At 45.7% G+C, this 18,137-nt stretch overlaps 1 protein-coding gene across 1 annotated transcript in view; it reads right to left on the reverse strand.

Moving 5' to 3' along the window:
- Positions 1-18,137, reverse strand: part of SLC27A3 (solute carrier family 27 member 3) — a 116,682-nt gene that overhangs the window by 44,060 nt on the left and 54,485 nt on the right. Inside the window, exon 2 of the mRNA XM_069218188.1 lies at positions 5,804-6,013. Coding sequence (XP_069074289.1) covers positions 5,804-6,013 — 210 coding nt within the window. The remainder of the gene's footprint in view (positions 1-5,803; positions 6,014-18,137) is intronic.

Below are 18,137 nucleotides of genomic sequence, written 5' to 3' on the forward strand. Positions count from 1 at the left end.
GGAAGACTGAGACCCCTAACCTGCGCAGATGAGCTGCAACTACCGCCATCACTTTTGTGAACACCCGAGGGGCGCTGGTAAGGCCGAAGGGGAGCATGGTAAACTGAAAGTGCTCTGACCTACCACGAATCGTAGGTAACGTCTGTGGGCAGGCAGGATAGGGATGTGGAAATAAGCATCCTGCAAGTCCAACGCTACCATCCAGTCTCCTGGGTCCAAGGCAGACAGAACCTGAGCCAGAGTGAGCATTTTGAATTTCTCCTTCTTGACGAAGTAGTTTAGGTCCTAAAGGTCTAGGATAGGACCTAAGCCCTTATCCTTTTTTGGTATCAGTATGTAGCGGGAATAACTACCACAACCTACCTTGGGCACAGGGACCTTTTCTATAGCTCACTTGGCCAAGAGAGCTGCGACTTCCTGGCAGAGAAGCGCCAAATGATCCTCTGGAAGGTGACTGAAGGATGGAGGCATGGTTGGTGGAGCAGATTCGAAAGGGATGGAGAAGCCCTTTCGAACTATCTGCAAACCCACCTGTCCGTGGTGATGTATTCCCAGTGGGGCAGGTGATGGCGAATCCTGCCACCAACTGGACGGGAGGGAGGGGACGGACTAGGAGGGTTTGGAGGCGGCAGCGGGGGCAGAGGTGGACTGGGCAGACCTCTGGTTCCCTGTCCGCAGCCACGCAGAAGCTGAACAGCATGGGTGGCAAGGTGGCTGGGTGGAGGACGCGACAGGGACCCCCTTCTGTGGCCACAAAAGGGGCGAAAAGCAGACTGTGAGGGGCAGAGGAAAGACCAAGGGACCGAGCCGTAGCCCGGGAATCCTTGAATCTCTCCAAGGCCGAGTCCGCTTTGTCTCCGAAGAGATGTGAGCCATCAAAGGGCATGTCTATGAGTGACTGTTAGACTTCACCAGAAAAACCAGAAGTACGCAACCAGGCGTGGCGTCATAAGGCCACCGTCGTAGCAACCGATCTGCCCAGAGAGTCGGTCGTGTTCAGCCCACAACGGATCATGAACTTTGCCGCATCTCTCCCATCATTCACAGCTTGGGAGACGATAGCATGGGCTTCCTCCGGTATCTGCGGCAGGACTTGCGCAACCATATCCCACTAAGAGTGGGTATAGCTGCCCAAAAGGCATGCGGTGTTCACAGACCTCAGCGCGAGACTGGAGGAAGAAAATAACTTCTTGCCAAACTGTTCCAGTCTTTTGGATTCCCTGTCTGGGGTTGCGGAAGGGAATGCGCCTGAAGAAGAGGAAGCCTGGATAACAAGACTCTCAGGCGTGGGGTGTTGGACAGGAATTTAGGGTCGTTCGGAGCAGGTCGATGGCAGCGTGCGATAGTCCTATTCACAGGAGCCCCTGTGTTGGGTTTGGACCAGGTACCCAAAAGGACATCGGTGAGGGCTTCATTAAATGGCAAAAGGGGTTCTGAAGTAGAAGCCCCAGGCTGAAGCACCTCCATCAAGAGATTAGACCTGACCTCAACAGTGGGAAGCTCAAGACCAAGGACCTCAGCTGCCCTACTGACCACCATACCATAAGTCGCTCCTTCTGCCGTAGCCACAGTTGCAGGAGACAGCATGCCAGCGTCAGGAGACATATCCAGACCCCTGGTGTCGTCCAATTCCTGAGCCCAGTCCAAAGATGGGTCATCCTGGTATTCATAAGGGTCCAGGGACCCCTCCAATCCCTCCCCATATTCGTACCCATAACAAAAAGGGTCAGAATCTGACCTGGGGTGAAGAGGCCCCATCGAAGGCAAAGGTGGCGTCAGCCGACGCTGCTCCGACTCCAAGTCGTCAGGGATAAGAATCGGGTTGACGTCGATAGTAGGCACTACCGACGTCGGGAGAGTCAACAATCGACCCGGCGCCGGGGAAGGTCTCAAGGGTGCGACCGGCGCCGGTGCGGATTGGAGGTGACCATGGTGGCTGGAGCAGAAGCCGCTGATGTGGAACCAGAAGGCCCCTCATTCGAATCCCTTGGCCCCAAAGGCGTCATATCGGGGTCGGTCCGCCCAAAGATGAGGCGCATGGCCTCATAAAACTCTTTAAACTGGGCAGGGGGTCGCTCCGGGAAACTCAGGGAAGTGCGGAGCCAACCCAGACGCAGGCCCCGAGGACGGAGGCCTTGTGCGTGGACGCTCCTCCTGCGTCGTGTCAGCCAAGCGGCGGGGCGAAGTCGGAGAGCGATGGGATCTCTTCGACTTCTTCTTCTTAGCTTGACCTGAGGATTTGGAAGAAGACGAGTGGTGATGGCTCCGCGATGGGTCTCGGGACCTTCCTCTCGATCAAGACCGGGACTTACGCGGAGTCGAGTGCCGGGCCGCCATGAGCTTTAGGGACCGCTCCCTCAAAGCCTTTGGGTGCATGACCCGGCACTCGGAGCACGACTTCAGGTCGTGGTCGCACTCAAGACACCACAGACAAACCCGATGAGGATCCGTCACCGACATCGTACGATGACAGTCCTCGCACGGCTTGAAACAAACCGGTCTTCTGGGACATCCTCGACACACCAAATTTCTCAAAAAAACTCAACAAAAAGGTCAAAGTTGGTCAAAAAGAGACCAGGGTAGCTCTTCTCCAGATCAGCGCGTGGCGTGGAAAGAAAAGAACTGACGTCACTGCATGAAGGCGGCGTCTACATAGTACTTCCGACGTCATCACAGAGACTACGACACCCACGGAGTCGACCAACGCCACCTATCGACGTGCAAGGGTATTGCTCGAAGAAAAATCTCCGGATCCAGTCTGACGCCTAAGGGAAATTCAAAGGTAAGGAATCTTCAACTAGAAGTCTCTATCAGATACATTGTTTTATTTATATTTTCTTATCCCTACTGTCCATTGTTGATTTTCTATTCTAGTATTTGCTGATTGGTTATGTCTGTGGTTTTTTTTCATGGTCTTCAGTGCCATTCTTGAGAAGTACTCAAGTTTCAACATCTGCTCCAGTCTTTTTCTGGTATCTTGTCCAGCTCCCACACAGATTACTTCTGAGCCTTTGAGGGTCAGTGTTGGAAATGGCCCGTTTTGCAGGGTTATCCCCAAACTTTTTGCCTTCTTCCTCCTATTTTTTCAGGTCTGTTTTTGCTGGTTTATTGTCTCTGCGCACTTTATCACTGCTAATCAGTGCTAAAGTGCAACTGCTCCCTATAGAAATTGTACTGTTGATTGATTTATCCATGAATGCATATTTGATTTACTGGTAAGCCCCTAGTAAAGTGCACTAGAGGTGCCCAGGGCCTGTAAATCAACTGCTACTAGTGGGCATGCAGCACTGGTTGTGCCACCCACATAAGTAGCTCTGTAATCATGTCTCAGACCTGCCACTGCAGTGTCTGTGTGTGCAGTATTGGCTCTAACTTCGACTTGGCTAGTGTACCCACTTGCCAGGCCTAAACCTTCCCTTTTCTAACACGTAAGGCACCTCTAAGGTAGGCCCTAGGTAGCCCCAAGGGCAGGGTGCAGTGTATGGTTAAGGTAGGACATATAGTAATGTGTTTTATATGTCCTGACAGTGAAATATTGCTAAATTCGTTTTTCACTGTTGCAAGGCCTGTCCCTCTCATAGGTTAACATGGGGGCTACCTTTAAATCTGATTAAAGTGTAGATTCCCTTTGGGAGCGGATGGACATGTGGAGTTTGGGGTCTCTGAGCTCACAATTTAAAAATACATCTTTTAGTAGAGTTGATTTTAAGATTGTGCGTTTGAAAATGCCACTTTTAGACAGCAGGCATTTTCTTGCTTAATCCATTCTGTAACTCTGCCTGTTTGTGGATTCCCCATCTGGGTCAGTTTGACAGTTGGGCTGTTCACACCTCTCCTCTAGACAGTGACACAAAGGGGGCTGGGGTGTAGCATGCATATCTTGATTGGCCATCTGTGCTGGAGGGGAGGGGAGGAGTGGTCACTCACACCTGAAAGGACTGTGCCTGCCCTCACACAATGCTGTCTCCAACACCCTGGTGAGTGTCTGGGGCCTGGCCTGGACAAGGAAGGATCTTGCAAACACTTGAGACTTTGCTTTGAAGTTTGGAAACTTCAGAGGCAGAACTGGGTATAAGAAGCAGACACAAAACCCCAGACTTTTAGAATCTTACTGGAATCAAGAGGAACCTCTGCCCAGGAGAAGAGCTGAAGGAGGAGTACTGTCCCTTTGCTGTGTTGCTTTGCTGGACTGGCCTGGAGTTGCTGCTTCTGCCTGAAAAGAGTGCAAAGGGTGAACTTTGCTGTGTGTACTACTTGAGAAAATTCTCCAAGGGCTTGGAGTAGAGCTTACCTCCTGTTGGAAGTCTCAGGGACACCAAAGACTTCAGTTTCCTCGACCTGCAGCACTGGGAACTGTGTTTTGTGCTGTTCAAGAGGAGAAACCACTGCGACGCCGCCAACGACGCTGCTGGCCTGCACCATGACCTGCCGACGCCGCACGGAGTCGCATTGCCCCGCTTCGCACCGCGACCCTGGTCTCACCAACGCAGTCATCGGACGACTTCACCGAGCCGCTGCTCGCACTGCGACCTGTGGGCCCCGCACTCTGGCGTTACCTGCTCACACCGCAGCCTGGGCATCCCCGACGACGTCGCTCCTGCTGACACCGACGCCGCTGCCTGCACCGTGGCCTGTGGACACCGCTCGTGAGGAGCACGAAGCACCGTCCTGTCCCGCGCTGCAGCCCCAGTCCACCGACGTCAGCACCATCGGCTCCAGTGTCGTCACAAGGCATCCTTGCCTGCACCCTGGCCTGTGGACACCGCTCGTGAGGGTCACAAAGCACCGTCCTGTCCCGCACCGCTGGCTTGGGCCCACTGACGACAGAGCTTCCACAATGACGACGAAGCTGCCTGCACCGTGACCTGTGGACACTGCACATTGCACCGCCCCGCTTCACACCGCAGCTCTGGTCTCACCGACGCCACTGGACTCGTCACCGAGCTGTTGCCTGCACCGTGACCTGTGGTCACCGTACGTGGCATCGTCCTGCTGCGCACTGCAGACCCGACGCCATCCCCGCCAGCGCACCTGATTTCATCAGCCCGGAGTTCGATCCCCGAGGTGAGTGACTTCAAGGGCCCGACAACTCCTGCACCGACGCCAGCGACGCCATTCTCCGGAGCTCACCGCGAGGATCACGACACCCTGCGAATCCAAGGTACTGTTTGTAGGTCTTCCTGACACCGCAGCTGGCCCGCGACGCCGAGGCCAGCCTGAATTTTTGGTTTTGTTGTTCACAACACCGTGATAGCCCCAGGTGGAGTTATCGACTTCAAGGAACTGTATTGTTAAGTACATCTTGCAGCATTCATATTTTTATTACTGTATGTTGGATTTTTTATCGTATTTGGTCTTGTTTTATATAGACAAATATTGGCTATTTTTCTAAACCTGGTGTGGTGTCCTTTTGTAGTGTTTTCACTTATTACTGTGTGTTATGTGCAAATGCTTTACACATTGCTTCTGAGATAAGCCTGACTGCTCGTGCCAAGCTACCAAGGGGGTGAGCAGGGGTTATCTGAGCGGGTATCTCCCTTATCCTGACTAGAGTGAGGGTCCCTACTTGGACAGCGTGCAAACCGACTGCCAACTAGAGACCCCATTTCTAACAGTCAGCTAGATGGGATCAAAGAAGACCACAATTATCCTGGCTTATCTTTGTGCAAAGCTAGGAGAAAATAATGCTAAATTAGGGCCTGTTTTAATGAAACACAACCAATTGTCATCCATTTTTGTAGAAGCATATAGCACTATGGGTTAAGCATTATTCAAACACATACAAATGCAAATCAAATATCACCTGTGGTGCCAGAAGTAAAGATGTAGATGAAAGTGGACTGCAAGTTGCTAGGGGTTGACAGATGAGCAGGGATGGGTTCCTCTGAGGCCTCCTCCATCATTTGCAACAGGCTAGTCATCTCGGGTCGATAGGATCCTTTCCCCATCACCCACAATTGGATGCCCATGTCCTTGAGCTCTGGCAAAACATCCTCAACTGCATCAACCAAGTCTGCAGGACAAAGTAAAGAGAAAGTCAAGCACTACCAATGAGTCTACAGCAATGTAAGTCACCAAAGTGACAAACTCTAATCACTGCTTATAGCCTTCTGTGGTCGGTAATATTAGTTGAATATTAATAATAATGACAGATTATGCTGATGTATGGAGACAGTTACATTACAATTCACAGGAAAAGAAAGCCCTCCTAACACAGATAAAGGTGACCCCTGCCTCATTATTTTGCTGAACCATTCTAGCGCTAGGCCACCTAGCATAATAATACCCTGAAGTCTCAAAAGAGATTCACTGGCAATGTCCTTCACTGTTCTTCTACTACAGAAGTCAACATAGACCAGTTTGTTCACATGGTCATCACCAGGTTTCAGAACACCCACAACACCAACAACCTCAACACCAACTGCGTAGTCCCCTCGGGTTCCAAATAACTCCAAATCACAAGGGACTCTACTCCACATCAAAATACGCCAATACACTGATGAGATGCAACTGTACTTGAAAGTCCCCTTTTCCCCAGATATCCAATGTCTCAAAACTGCCTGCACCTCATCTAGACCTGAACAGCCATATTCTACATAAAGCTCAAACCCACTGCCACAAAATTCTTTCTGTTGACCAAGAACAACGAGCAGCAACTAGTTCAAACCTGGTTCAACTATATGAATCTTGAAAGATTTGAACCCCAACTCTAACTCAACAAAAAGTCACTAGAATTCACCCTGAACACAGATCTCACCCTCAAAAAACACATCACCAAGAAAACCAAGATGGTCTGGTACTAGCCCTGTCGACTGAAGAAAATAAACCATTTCTCCCAAAAAAAAAATGCTGTTCAAGCTCTTGCATCCGGACGGTGGCAATGCCCTGCACCATGTCCTCAAGACCCTAATTCGGTTCCCACACATTAATGTTGTTTTAAATTAAGGAAATGTGTGGGTTTTAGCTTCTTCCAGGAAAGGGGATTCATTAATTTAGTGATTAGTGGTAGGTCCATTCACGATAAAGCATCTTGCTCATTCATGACTCGTACATTTGCTGTTCTCTTTAGAATTACTAGGCAAATATGTATCACTGTAACTAACAGTGGATAGGGTGACAAGTGAACGCTTATTTGGAAATTGACTAGCATGTCGTTCATAGCCCAATAGAAAATTAACAGAAAACAAAACATACTAGTACCGTAGTTGCGCTGGCTGCAAAACTAATTGTCCGCTTAAGGGCAATGCTACAGAAATAAACACCAGCCTTAATGCCAAAAAGAGTTAACTACGATTACAATAACAGCATGTATAGTTAATCAAAAAGTAAGCATATATTTCCTGTGTTATTGTCTAATACTTTTTGAAATCATAGTTTAACACATTAGGATACTGTTAATGCATGCCATTGCAGCCATTCTCACTTAGAGCTATCACACCTTTGAGGTCTAAAAAGATAAACCCAGTAGTGTAAACTAGTGTATCTGGCTGACATTGCAACATTACGCTTCCACCCAGGACAATACACTCCCTGAAGATCACATCCTACAGGATGCAGATGAGCAAGTTAGTTTGACATCCATATTTCCCCAGCAGTGGGTCAAACATGGTTAACTGGAATCGGACTAATACAGTGCATTCAAGGGTGAATTAATCAGAGATCTGGAAGACAAAATATGTTAACACTCATTTAGGCCTAAATTAGGCATTGCATTTAATGAATGGAGCACTGTATATTGGATAAGTTACCTCAAAAGAAGATCAGAGTAATTGTAATGACATAACTAGATTTATTAATTTAGAATAACGTATCAAACAACATAATTCAATAACAAAAGCACCTATTCATCAACATTACAAAGAAACAAGCTTTTACGAATTAAAATAACAGAAGACAACAGCCACTTGAAAAGCCAATTATTTTTCTGGCGTTGACTGCCAGCCTTTTTGCTTTGTCAATGCTGGGCTAGTTTTGTCAGCTTCATCGCAGTGCTGCAGTACATGGGCAATATTAAAAAAAAAAAAACAGTGAGTAAAAGCAAAACTATTTTTGGCCTCTAAAAAGCACACATTGCTATAGTAGCTCTTGGCAATGAAGGAAACTACTTTGTTTGCGGACACACGCCTTATGAATTAGCAGAATGCCACCAGTTAAACAGCCATACTGTATGCAGTGGTGGATGAAGATGGCTGGCTAAAAGTTCCCACAAGTATATAATATAAAGAATTTTAATGTTCTTCTATACAGCAATTAACATGAAACCTGAAAACATACAAATGAGAAATCAAAATGATTTGTCTTTAATGTGCATGTACAGAGATCTGTAAGTGAATGTTCAGGTCACCAAAGTTTGTTATCAAATGTTTATCGATAAGTTGGTAAGGCGTGGTTCCCTTACCCACATGACTCATGCAGGGAAAGAACAGAGAAGACATAAAGAAAGAAAAGGGTAGAGAAAGAGTAATAGAAATGAAAGAATGTGCCAAGAGGAGAATAAAAAGGAAAGAACGTATGGAAAATAAATAATGCAAGACGGAAAAGCCAAAGTAGAAATAAAAATGAAGAAATCAATAAGTAATGGCAGCGAAAGACCGCATACAGATTAATCACAGGCAGCGATATTGTGCTATTTCACGAGGCAAAGGCCACCTTCATTCAGAGCATGTCTGACTCCTTTCACGTTCACAATAGACAGGCGACTGCATGGAGATTTTAACAGGACTCTATTGAGGGATTGGCTTAAATTTATGTTTCTGGTGGAGGACAATGAGAGGTCACTGACCCCGCTGGCGGGGCATGACAACCCAGTAGGTGCTTGCCCCGACGAGGAAGCCTCGGGTTCTAGACAACCCAGTCGGTGGAAATGCAGATCTGTTCCCATTTCTCTGCACCAGCGCCCTCTTTTCTCAGTCTTGCTAATGTGTAACTGAAGTCTCTTTAGGCTCCCACCTTTTGAGGCGCCCTCTATAATGCCTTGTTGCGTCACTTATGCACACAGCTTGCACGGCTGCCTCCCCCTTCCGCATTTCATTGTCCCATCCTACATATTGTTGTCCTGCTATGCTCTACATGTCTGTTAATAATTTCCACCCGGTTTCTGTGGGTGCTGACCCCCACATTGTCGCCTGGGAGCAGCAGACCTTGAGAACCTTCGCACCTCTTTGTAAGGGGTCAATTCATCAAACAGCCCATGGGTTCTGATGACATTTTATTGTTCTGTTTAATCATTTTGTCATCCTGAACTGAAATGTCACTCCCTGTCGCTCCCTCACGCACAGCCCATCCTTTGGCCTTCACTGGTGTTCACCCACCACTTTTCTGCACACTACGTCAATGACATCTTGACCTGCTACACACCTTGCAGGAATCTGAGGACCCCAGACCAGAACGTATTGGTCACACTAAGGCCACCTTGCGCAACTTCCAGGTTCTCTCCATATTTAATGCCCAATCATTGGAAGTCTAAACCTTGATATCCCTACCTGCCCCAACCCAGCAGGCTTTAAACCAGTCCAAAGAGCCATCTCATGAGACCGAAGAGGAAGACTACTCAAAATCATCATAACCAAAAATGTACAGACGTCTTGAGAACATGCCATATGGCCTAGTTTTCACCGATCGACTGTCACAAATCATCAACGACTGTATGTTCTGTCCTGCCTTTACGTACAACATTTGTGTTTGTAAAAGAAAAAAAAAGAAGTAAACTAAGGATCTATAGGAGCACACGTTTAGGGTCAGTTTTTGCCTCAAAGTTCTCTCTCCTTTCAGAAATCTTCTATTTAGACTGTCATCCTGGGTACTGTGCTTTGAGATGACCAATATTTTTTTTTATTTTTTATTGATTGACATGTCAAATATTATTATCACTGGCCACCCAAAACCAGCTCCACACAATTCATTTTCTTCCAAATGTTCCTCCAAGCCTTACGTTAATTACCCAAATCAATTTTACGTTGTTGTGCTGCATAGATAGAACCCCACAAAAGCCCAAGGCAATTTCAGATTAACTACAACCACGGCTACTAAATAAAAACCACAAAAGTGCTGCGAGTGAGCGGGCACCCTTTGGTGTTTATAGGGGTAGGCATAATGACATGCCTAGGACTAGAAAAGATTCATAAACTTATAGCGGGCTTTCATCAGTGTCTGCTGTATACTATGCTCGGTCATCGTCATGGCTTCTCTCAGTTAATTTGCCTACAAGACCGTGGTTATATTTCCTAGTGATGTCAAAAGGACTGTAAAACTTTGAAGTGGTTCTTGATCTGGCCCAAGTGTAGATTATCTTTAGTGAGGTTGACCTTAGTTGGCAACTTGACAGCAAAGAATACACACACATGATTTACAGGAAAACAAGGTTCTCTGTAGCATCCACCAAGATGTAGCATCCAATAAGAGTGTTAAGGATCCCAATGCACATTGGAACCCTTCATGTCCTGCTCATGCCTATGTGGCATCATATATTTTCTACAATACAATTATTTAGGTTATGCTAGGATTGTGCAAAACATAGATGGGGAGAGCAGGACCTCGTCACCATGTGAGGAAATCAGAGTGAGTGGATTCCAGCGTAAATGAGACACTCAAGAGTAACAGGGAGAGGCAGCGACAGAGCAGAAGAAGGTACAGGAGAGAATGAGCGGTAGATAGTAAGCGGAAGAGTTGAAGATAGTAAACTGGAGAGTGGAAGAATGAGCGTGAAAATGAGAATGTGATTGTGAGAGAATAGGAAGATGAGAAAGTTTGAGAGAGAGCGGCTGGGGGAGATAGTGAGTGATTGCTGTATTTAAAATACAATCAGTCACACATTATAAAATTCTACGCCCAGCTTGTTATGGGGATGGCACTCTTATCAGGGCTAATGTTAGAAGATCAGACTCACGGGTGTGTAGTTGCAGGATTCATGAGGAAGTCTGTGTTTAATCTGACAGTTCTTGGGAGACTACCTAGTCATTTGTCACTGTTTCGTTCCTTTGGGTAGTAACTTACTCCTTCCTGATGTCAAGTATTCTTGCTTGGGACATGGTTATTCAGGAATAGAGTGGTGGAGCTCAAGGCCTACTTTATTAAATGATCAGCGGGTGGAACTAAAATACACTACGGATAGGGTGACCGGGTGATCAGGTGTCCCAAATTTGTTGGAGCAGTCCCAGGTTTCAACATGTGTCACAGACAATTTCAGTACATTTAGCAAATGTCCTTGTTTTCACAGGGGGTTGACTGAACAGGGAGGCAGCAAGTTTTTAAGGGTTCCATGATTAGTTTAGCAGCCATTTCAAGAAAATATGAAATTAACACAGATGACACAGTGTTTGAGGGTTGCATTTACGTTATTCTCCTTAGCACCTTGTCTGTGATTTGTGTGTTAGTGACAATTGTCATTTAAGTTATTCTGTGTCCTGTAATTGATGTAAAATTGTAGTCCTAGTTCTATGTTTTTGAAATGTTCAAGTTTTTAACTTTCAAAATCTCGCCACTCTAAGTGTGAAATATTGTTGACTATAGAGCTCAACATTTAAAAGCGTGCAGGTCTAGCTACATTCTGACTAAGTGTCTTCTGCAATCTCTTGGATTTCTTGGGTGTCACTTCTGTAGACTCTACATCCGAGTAAATCTAGGTGCCAGCAGAAGGATGCACAGCATGAAATAGGCCATAATATGTCTCTCTGGTCTCAGTCTCACAGCAGTCCACAGTGCCTAGAGTTTGATCAGGGAGTGTGAGGCCAGTCTGCTTCCCCAAAACAATTAGTCACTCAAATGTGAGCTGGGGTGCCCTACTCACAAAAAGGGAGATTTCTGGTTAGTGTGGAAATTGGTTCACAGTCAAAGTACCATTAACAGAGGCAGTCAGGATGTGGGGATGAGGGCTATCTGTGACATAGGTGCCACTGATACAATTCAGTAACAACCAAAAGCTTCTCAAACTGGTCACATAGTCAGTGTTCAAGGGGAACGTCACTATTGTTGAGAAAGGACTCCCACCTACAACAATGTGCTCCAGACTACCACATTTTAAGGGCTGGTATCTCATGCACAGCTGGCCGTGGTCACGCTTTCTGTGCCAGGGACAACCACTAGCACTCAACAGCCTTACTTGAACTGGTTTAAGTTTGGGGGTATTTTACTGCACTTTTTAGCAGTAGAATCTATGCATCAGTAGGTTTTAGGGAGGCAGTCAAAAGGTATCTACAATTACAGTAGCCAGGCTCTGCCAAGAGTAGAATGGGAAACTGTTGTGTCCCTTTGGGACAGGGTCAAAAAGGATCTCACAAAGGAAGGAGAGATGCCAAAAGTAGTGCAAGTTCAACAACATGCATGGCCCCTCAATATTCCTAGAATGATCGCTGCAATCAAATGTTGCATTTGGGACAGTGATGCTTTTCGACGAGGCAAGCTAGAATGCAGTATCACAAGGCATCATGCTAAACTCCACTAATATAGTCCCTCGTGCTGGCTGCAGTTCAGCTTTGCCTTGCTCTTGTCTTCGAGGTATAAAGTCCCAGTCAGACACCCTTCACTGGTTTTGTCTACAGAGTACAACCCAGGTCCAAAGAAAATGCAAGAAACTTGTCCCAGTGCGAAAATATGCATTCTGTTCTGGGTGGTATATCATCAGTGGAAGAGAGGGGTAGCACCATAATGGGCACGGAGTTGTGAACTAGACAGCGACAGTGCTGACTACTTCTTAAGAATGATCTCTTTTCTTTTCAGACAGCTCTCAGCTCAACTTAAAGGAGAGGGTCAGTTATGGACACTGGAATGTATATTGAGCTTCATATGGTTAAGAACTCCCGAACAGCAGCAAACAATTACTGGGCACATGTTGGGATCTTGGGACAGGGCTGCAAGCGCAGAAAATCAGTTTAGGATTCTTTGTTTCAGCAAGTCTCCAAGCTGGATGTTTACTGCAGCCTAGAAACACTTCTTTTGATTATCCAAAGGGTAGGCTTCATGAGCTTACCGCAATGGAAAGGACTGAGGAATGCCTATTAACATGCTGTAAGGAACCACCTTCTTGGGTGCCATTCATATCATGTCCATCCCCTCCACACGTAATGCAAGCGCAGTTGCACCACATGCACCTCAGTGCTAAGTGGAGAATCTTGGTTATGGGCCACTGCTCAGGGTCTACATGGAGTCAGTGGATATCTCTCCCAAGAGTAGTGGTGAAACCAGATGTGCCCCCTACAGTCAATCTTCTCAAAGCCTGGTGAGGGTACGTTAGTCACACTGCGCTATTGGTGGAGTTCTCTCTAGGTACACCCCCAAACCAGCAGAGTCCAGTGCCCCACTGGGTGAGCAACAATTATGCGGGTGTAGCAACCCCAGATGGTCATGAGAGGCAATTTCAATAGGTGGAAAAATCACATGCAGACACAAAAAAAAAATGGGCCAGGACAGAGCAGACGAATATCAGATATGGACTCACCCCCAAAAACATGCGAAAATATTTTGTCTTGCAGCTCATAGACTTCACACTCAAAAGGAATGCAAACCAGTGCAAGAAATGTCTTTAAGTGACTGGTGGAATGTAATGCCACTCTGCCTGATCCCTATAGAACTAGTAGCCTGTGGCAATTATAAAGACTTGAAATGCCACTCTCCTTCTGTGAAAACATTAAGGAATACTTAAACAATACGACCCAACAATCGGCTTTTTATAAGGCAGAAATCCAATAAACAAACTCACCAAATGTAAGGCTGTACAGCCAGGACTGACGCGATTCATACTAGATCCGAGTGGGAACCACAAATGCAGGGATCTCATGACTGATGAAAGCTCGGAGTCCTCGCTTGGAAGACTGTTGGAATTATCTTTTGATCACTAAAATTTCCGACAAATTCTTAACCATGTACTCCTGAAAGAGTACACCAACATGTTTCCTCTTTAGGAAAAGTAAAGGTAAGCGATTAACCATACAACCAGACAATCACATTGAATTAAACATATCCATTATTATCCTTTTTGGTATGTTGAGAAATAGATTTTCTATTGTGGTACATATAGGCCCTCGTTACAACCTCGGTGGTCTTTTGAAAAGACCGCTGAGGCTGCGGGAGCCAGAATACTGCCAGTGCCAGCGGTATTTCTGGCTCCCTATTATGACTTTTCCGCTGGGCCAGCGGAAAAGTCACATCAACATTGCTGCCGGCTCGTAATAGAGCCGGCGGCAATGCTGATATGCAGCGGGTGTAGTAGCACCTGTCGCACACTTCACTGCCCGAAATTTGGGCAGTGAAATGCGCGACGGGGCTATGCCTTGGGGCCCCTGCACGTCCCATGCCAAGTGCATGGGCAGTGCAGGGGCCCCCAGGGGCACCCCAAGGCCCCCTTACTGCCAGCCTTTCCATGGCAGTGTTTACCGCCGTGGCCAGGCTGGCGGTCGGGGATTCATAATCCCCAGGGCAGCGGTGTAGTGGAGGGGCCGGCGGTATGGCTGTGGCTACTGCGCCACAGTCATAATAGCTGGCGGAACACCGCCAGCCTGTTGGCGGTGGTACCGCCAGCTGACCGCCGGCCGCCAGGGTCATAATGAAGCCCATAGTGTTTAATCAGCACGATGGGAAACAAAATGCAACAACGGGTTACGCAATGATTTGATGGATTTTTGAGGCACTTTTTAATCACACTTAGATGTCACTTTTTCAAGATGTTCTAAATGATTTAAGTGTCACACTTCAGGTGGCATGAGTGACAATAGTTTAAAACGATATCACTCTAAAATGCAGCACATGAAACCTTGCTTGCTTCAACTATGCTTGAATGATCACCCTAATGGTTAAGACAAATCCTACAGAACTTTTCTATTAAGATTTCGAGAAACAACCCTGCTGAAACTCCTACAGAAATTTCTGGTAAGATTTCTGGAGACAACCCTTTCGAAACAGAGGAAAACCATATAAAGTCCTCTATAGTTTTTATAACCTTTTTGAATATAATTTGTTTAGGGGAGTGGGGCGGGGCTGGAGCCCAGATGTCTGCCTGGCCGACAAGTAGATACATTGTAGTGAGCCAACTGATGCTCGTGTTTTGCACATGTACACCCTGAGGAATAATTTGCTAAACAACATAGGCCAGGCTTGATCAAGTGTCTCAGCTTCATGCATGGTGACGCAGCCGTGAGCATCACTTTTGATCTCGAGTCAGATTATCTGGTTGTGAAGCCAATGGCTTGAAATCGGGTGATGGGATCAAAACTTCATGGAATTTGAGCACATCAGATGCTTGCCGAAAATTAAGCACTTCCCCGGTTATCTGCTAGTGCTTCACCCTAATGATCTCCAATTAAATAGTCATTAGCTAACCATACATGCCTAGGCACATCAATTACTGCAATAACTTCTAGTTCATTAACCAAAGTCAGAGAGTGAATCCTGTTGCACTACAAGCTGCTTTTGTTCATTTCCCTTTCGGTCATACAAGCCTGGTCCTGCGGGTCTTTCAGCAAGCATCCAACGAAGCAGTAAAGCCTTCCACCCTCTTTCCTTGCTTTTAATTTGAGATTTCAGAATGCCAGCTCAAAAGCTAAAGGCAAAATGCATTCCCCACAAGCTCATACGTGTCAAGTATATGGTTTAATAAGATGGTGTTCATTTGTCTGATTTGAGGACGCCAGTCTTCGAGGCACTGTTGTTGTTTGCCTCAGTGGTAGATCTGGAGTCTGGTCAAAAGAATGACCGTCAACGTGTTTTCTCCTGTAGTTGGGTTAGTAATGCCCCAATTCAATATTAATGCTCTTGGGAAATATCTTGTGGGTTAACAAGTTATGGTCTTGCATGAACGACGTTTGTCCCAAGTGTGGGCCTTTGAGGAGATCGGTACTTCTTTGGACACATGACAGGTGCCTCAAGTTTCTGACATCTGTAGTGCCAAAGTGGAAGGACAGTGGTGCGAAAGTGAGTGAGAACCTTGCCCAGGAAGAAGCATCTTACGATAACTGGCCAGAACACCCAAAAATGGGTGTTTGAAAGCAATATGGGCACTCAAGCACAAAAGGTGTCTGGTCTTATTTAATCAATTTTATGAATGACAAAAATGAATGAATATCAAATTCATAAAGTACATTGCAACCTGAGGCTGGGTGTCCAAGCGCCAGCGTTCAGTAAAAGAAATAGGAGTAGCAAGAAAGAAGAACTACATAGGTTTTCAGTAATTTCAGAAAACAGGCAAAGGTCTCAAGACAACGTAGAGAGAGAGAAGAGAAGAGAGAGAGGCGAGAGAGAGAGAGTGTTCCAAGATTTTGGGAGCAGTCACCGACAGTGCTTGACCTCAAGATGAGGAGCAATGAAATCTGAGGTCCAAGAGTACATGGGCATTGGCTGAATGTAGCGTTCAAGTGGACTTTTAGGAAGAGAAGAGTTAATTGTATAAAAAGTGAAGCGCTAGAGCTAACATTATTGCAGAAGATTTAAAAGGGTGAGGTTTGTGAATCGGGAGCCAGTACAAGAAAGCCAGAATAAAGGCACTAGGAAGCATCTGTTAAGGAGAAGCCCCAGTCTGGCAGGAGCATTGAAGGTACAATGGAGTCCATTTATGAGGTATCCGGGTACGCTCAAATACAACGAATTACAATAATCCCAACAAGAGATAGGAGACTGAGCTATCGATACACAACGTGAGAAGGTAGAGCAGGGAGAACTTTCTTTAGATTCAGCAACATAAAAAGCATGCTAAGGTGAGTTTGTTAATGTGCTGCGAGAAGGAGAAAATGGTTAAAAAGAATAAACAGGTTATGGGTCAGGTTTTTAGGAACTGAGGCAGCACAACGTCTGTGGGTCACAAAGAAGGATGTCTTTCCAAATATAGGTATCTCAGTTTTAAACAAGTTAAATCATTCATGTGGTAACAGAACGTATGCTTTCCTAAAATGGACATGCTTGGATTAGGGTTACCTTCTAAATGCAGAATAAACGGAGTGTTGTCCACATAAGAATATAGGCTCAGCCCATACCCCTAAACAAAAAAGGCAAGTGGGGATAAACAAGAGTTAAACAGGACAGGGCTAAGGGCAGATCCCTGTGGGACATGACAGGAAATATTTCTGAAGCATGGGCAGTAAGAAGACTACATTGGTTTTGCCAGCAAGAAAGAAGTGAGCCAATCTAAGAGCAAATTACAGAAGCCCAATGGTTCATGCAAGTGAGACAGTGTCTTCAAGCCTATTAGGTTCCTCCGTAAATAACTTCAAGATGTGGTCTGGACTGCATCAATGCTGACCTCAAATGTTTGTACTAGTAAATATTTCTGTAAATGTTTAAAGATGTTTTTTGAAATTGTGTACATTTGTACAAAAAAAAAAAAAAAAAGGTTATATATGTGTACGATACGTACCGGGTAAGTGTATTGTGCTACAGTGCTGCCACCAGGGATTTTGGTGACATCAAACCATGAGGTCGAAGGGAGAGAAGCTTATAAACGTCATTAATCCCTGAGGAGGTAACATCATACCATATTATGCATGTTACTTGCTACGTATTCTTTACATTACATGGCTATTTTGAAAAAGGTTGTTTATTTCAAAGGGCAGCTATTAGTGGGCAATGATTGAAATTAGAATATTTAGGTTTTGGTACCTTTCACAAATAAACGATTGATACAACAATCATGAGGACTGGTAGATTTACGCAAATATTTAGTGGTAACACTTGCCGAATAATTCATAGATTCACAAAAGTGCGTTACCAGCATCTGAAAAAGGTGCTAAGAGGGATTGAAAGGTTTAACACCATTGCATATCTCCTGAAATAAAAAGCCATTTGTTGATTTGCTTATATTTTTTGCACCATTTGAGGGATTTGCTTAATATTTCAGACACCTAGTATGTTGAAATTATTTTTGTACTTTCCATTTAATGCACACCCACTAAGGGTGTCCAGTTAAAAGAGGGGCCAAAAGTCTTAATTTATTAATACTTTTTGCACTGTGTGACGAATCTGTATAAAAGGTGCAACCCAACTTCCTGTTGGTAAAGTCATGTTTTGAGCAGTTCACTCAAAGGGGCAAAAATAAAACAAGACCAGATAAAAGTTTGATTCACTAATAACAGGTGTTTGATGAATAGGTATGAAATTCGGCATACAGCAAACTAAAAACAAACATTGGCATAGCCAATAGGTCTCGCCTTTGGGGTCCT

The sequence above is a fragment of the Pleurodeles waltl genome, chromosome 12 (assembly GCF_031143425.1).
Source record: "Pleurodeles waltl isolate 20211129_DDA chromosome 12, aPleWal1.hap1.20221129, whole genome shotgun sequence".
Taxonomy (NCBI): Eukaryota; Metazoa; Chordata; class Amphibia; order Caudata; family Salamandridae; genus Pleurodeles; species Pleurodeles waltl.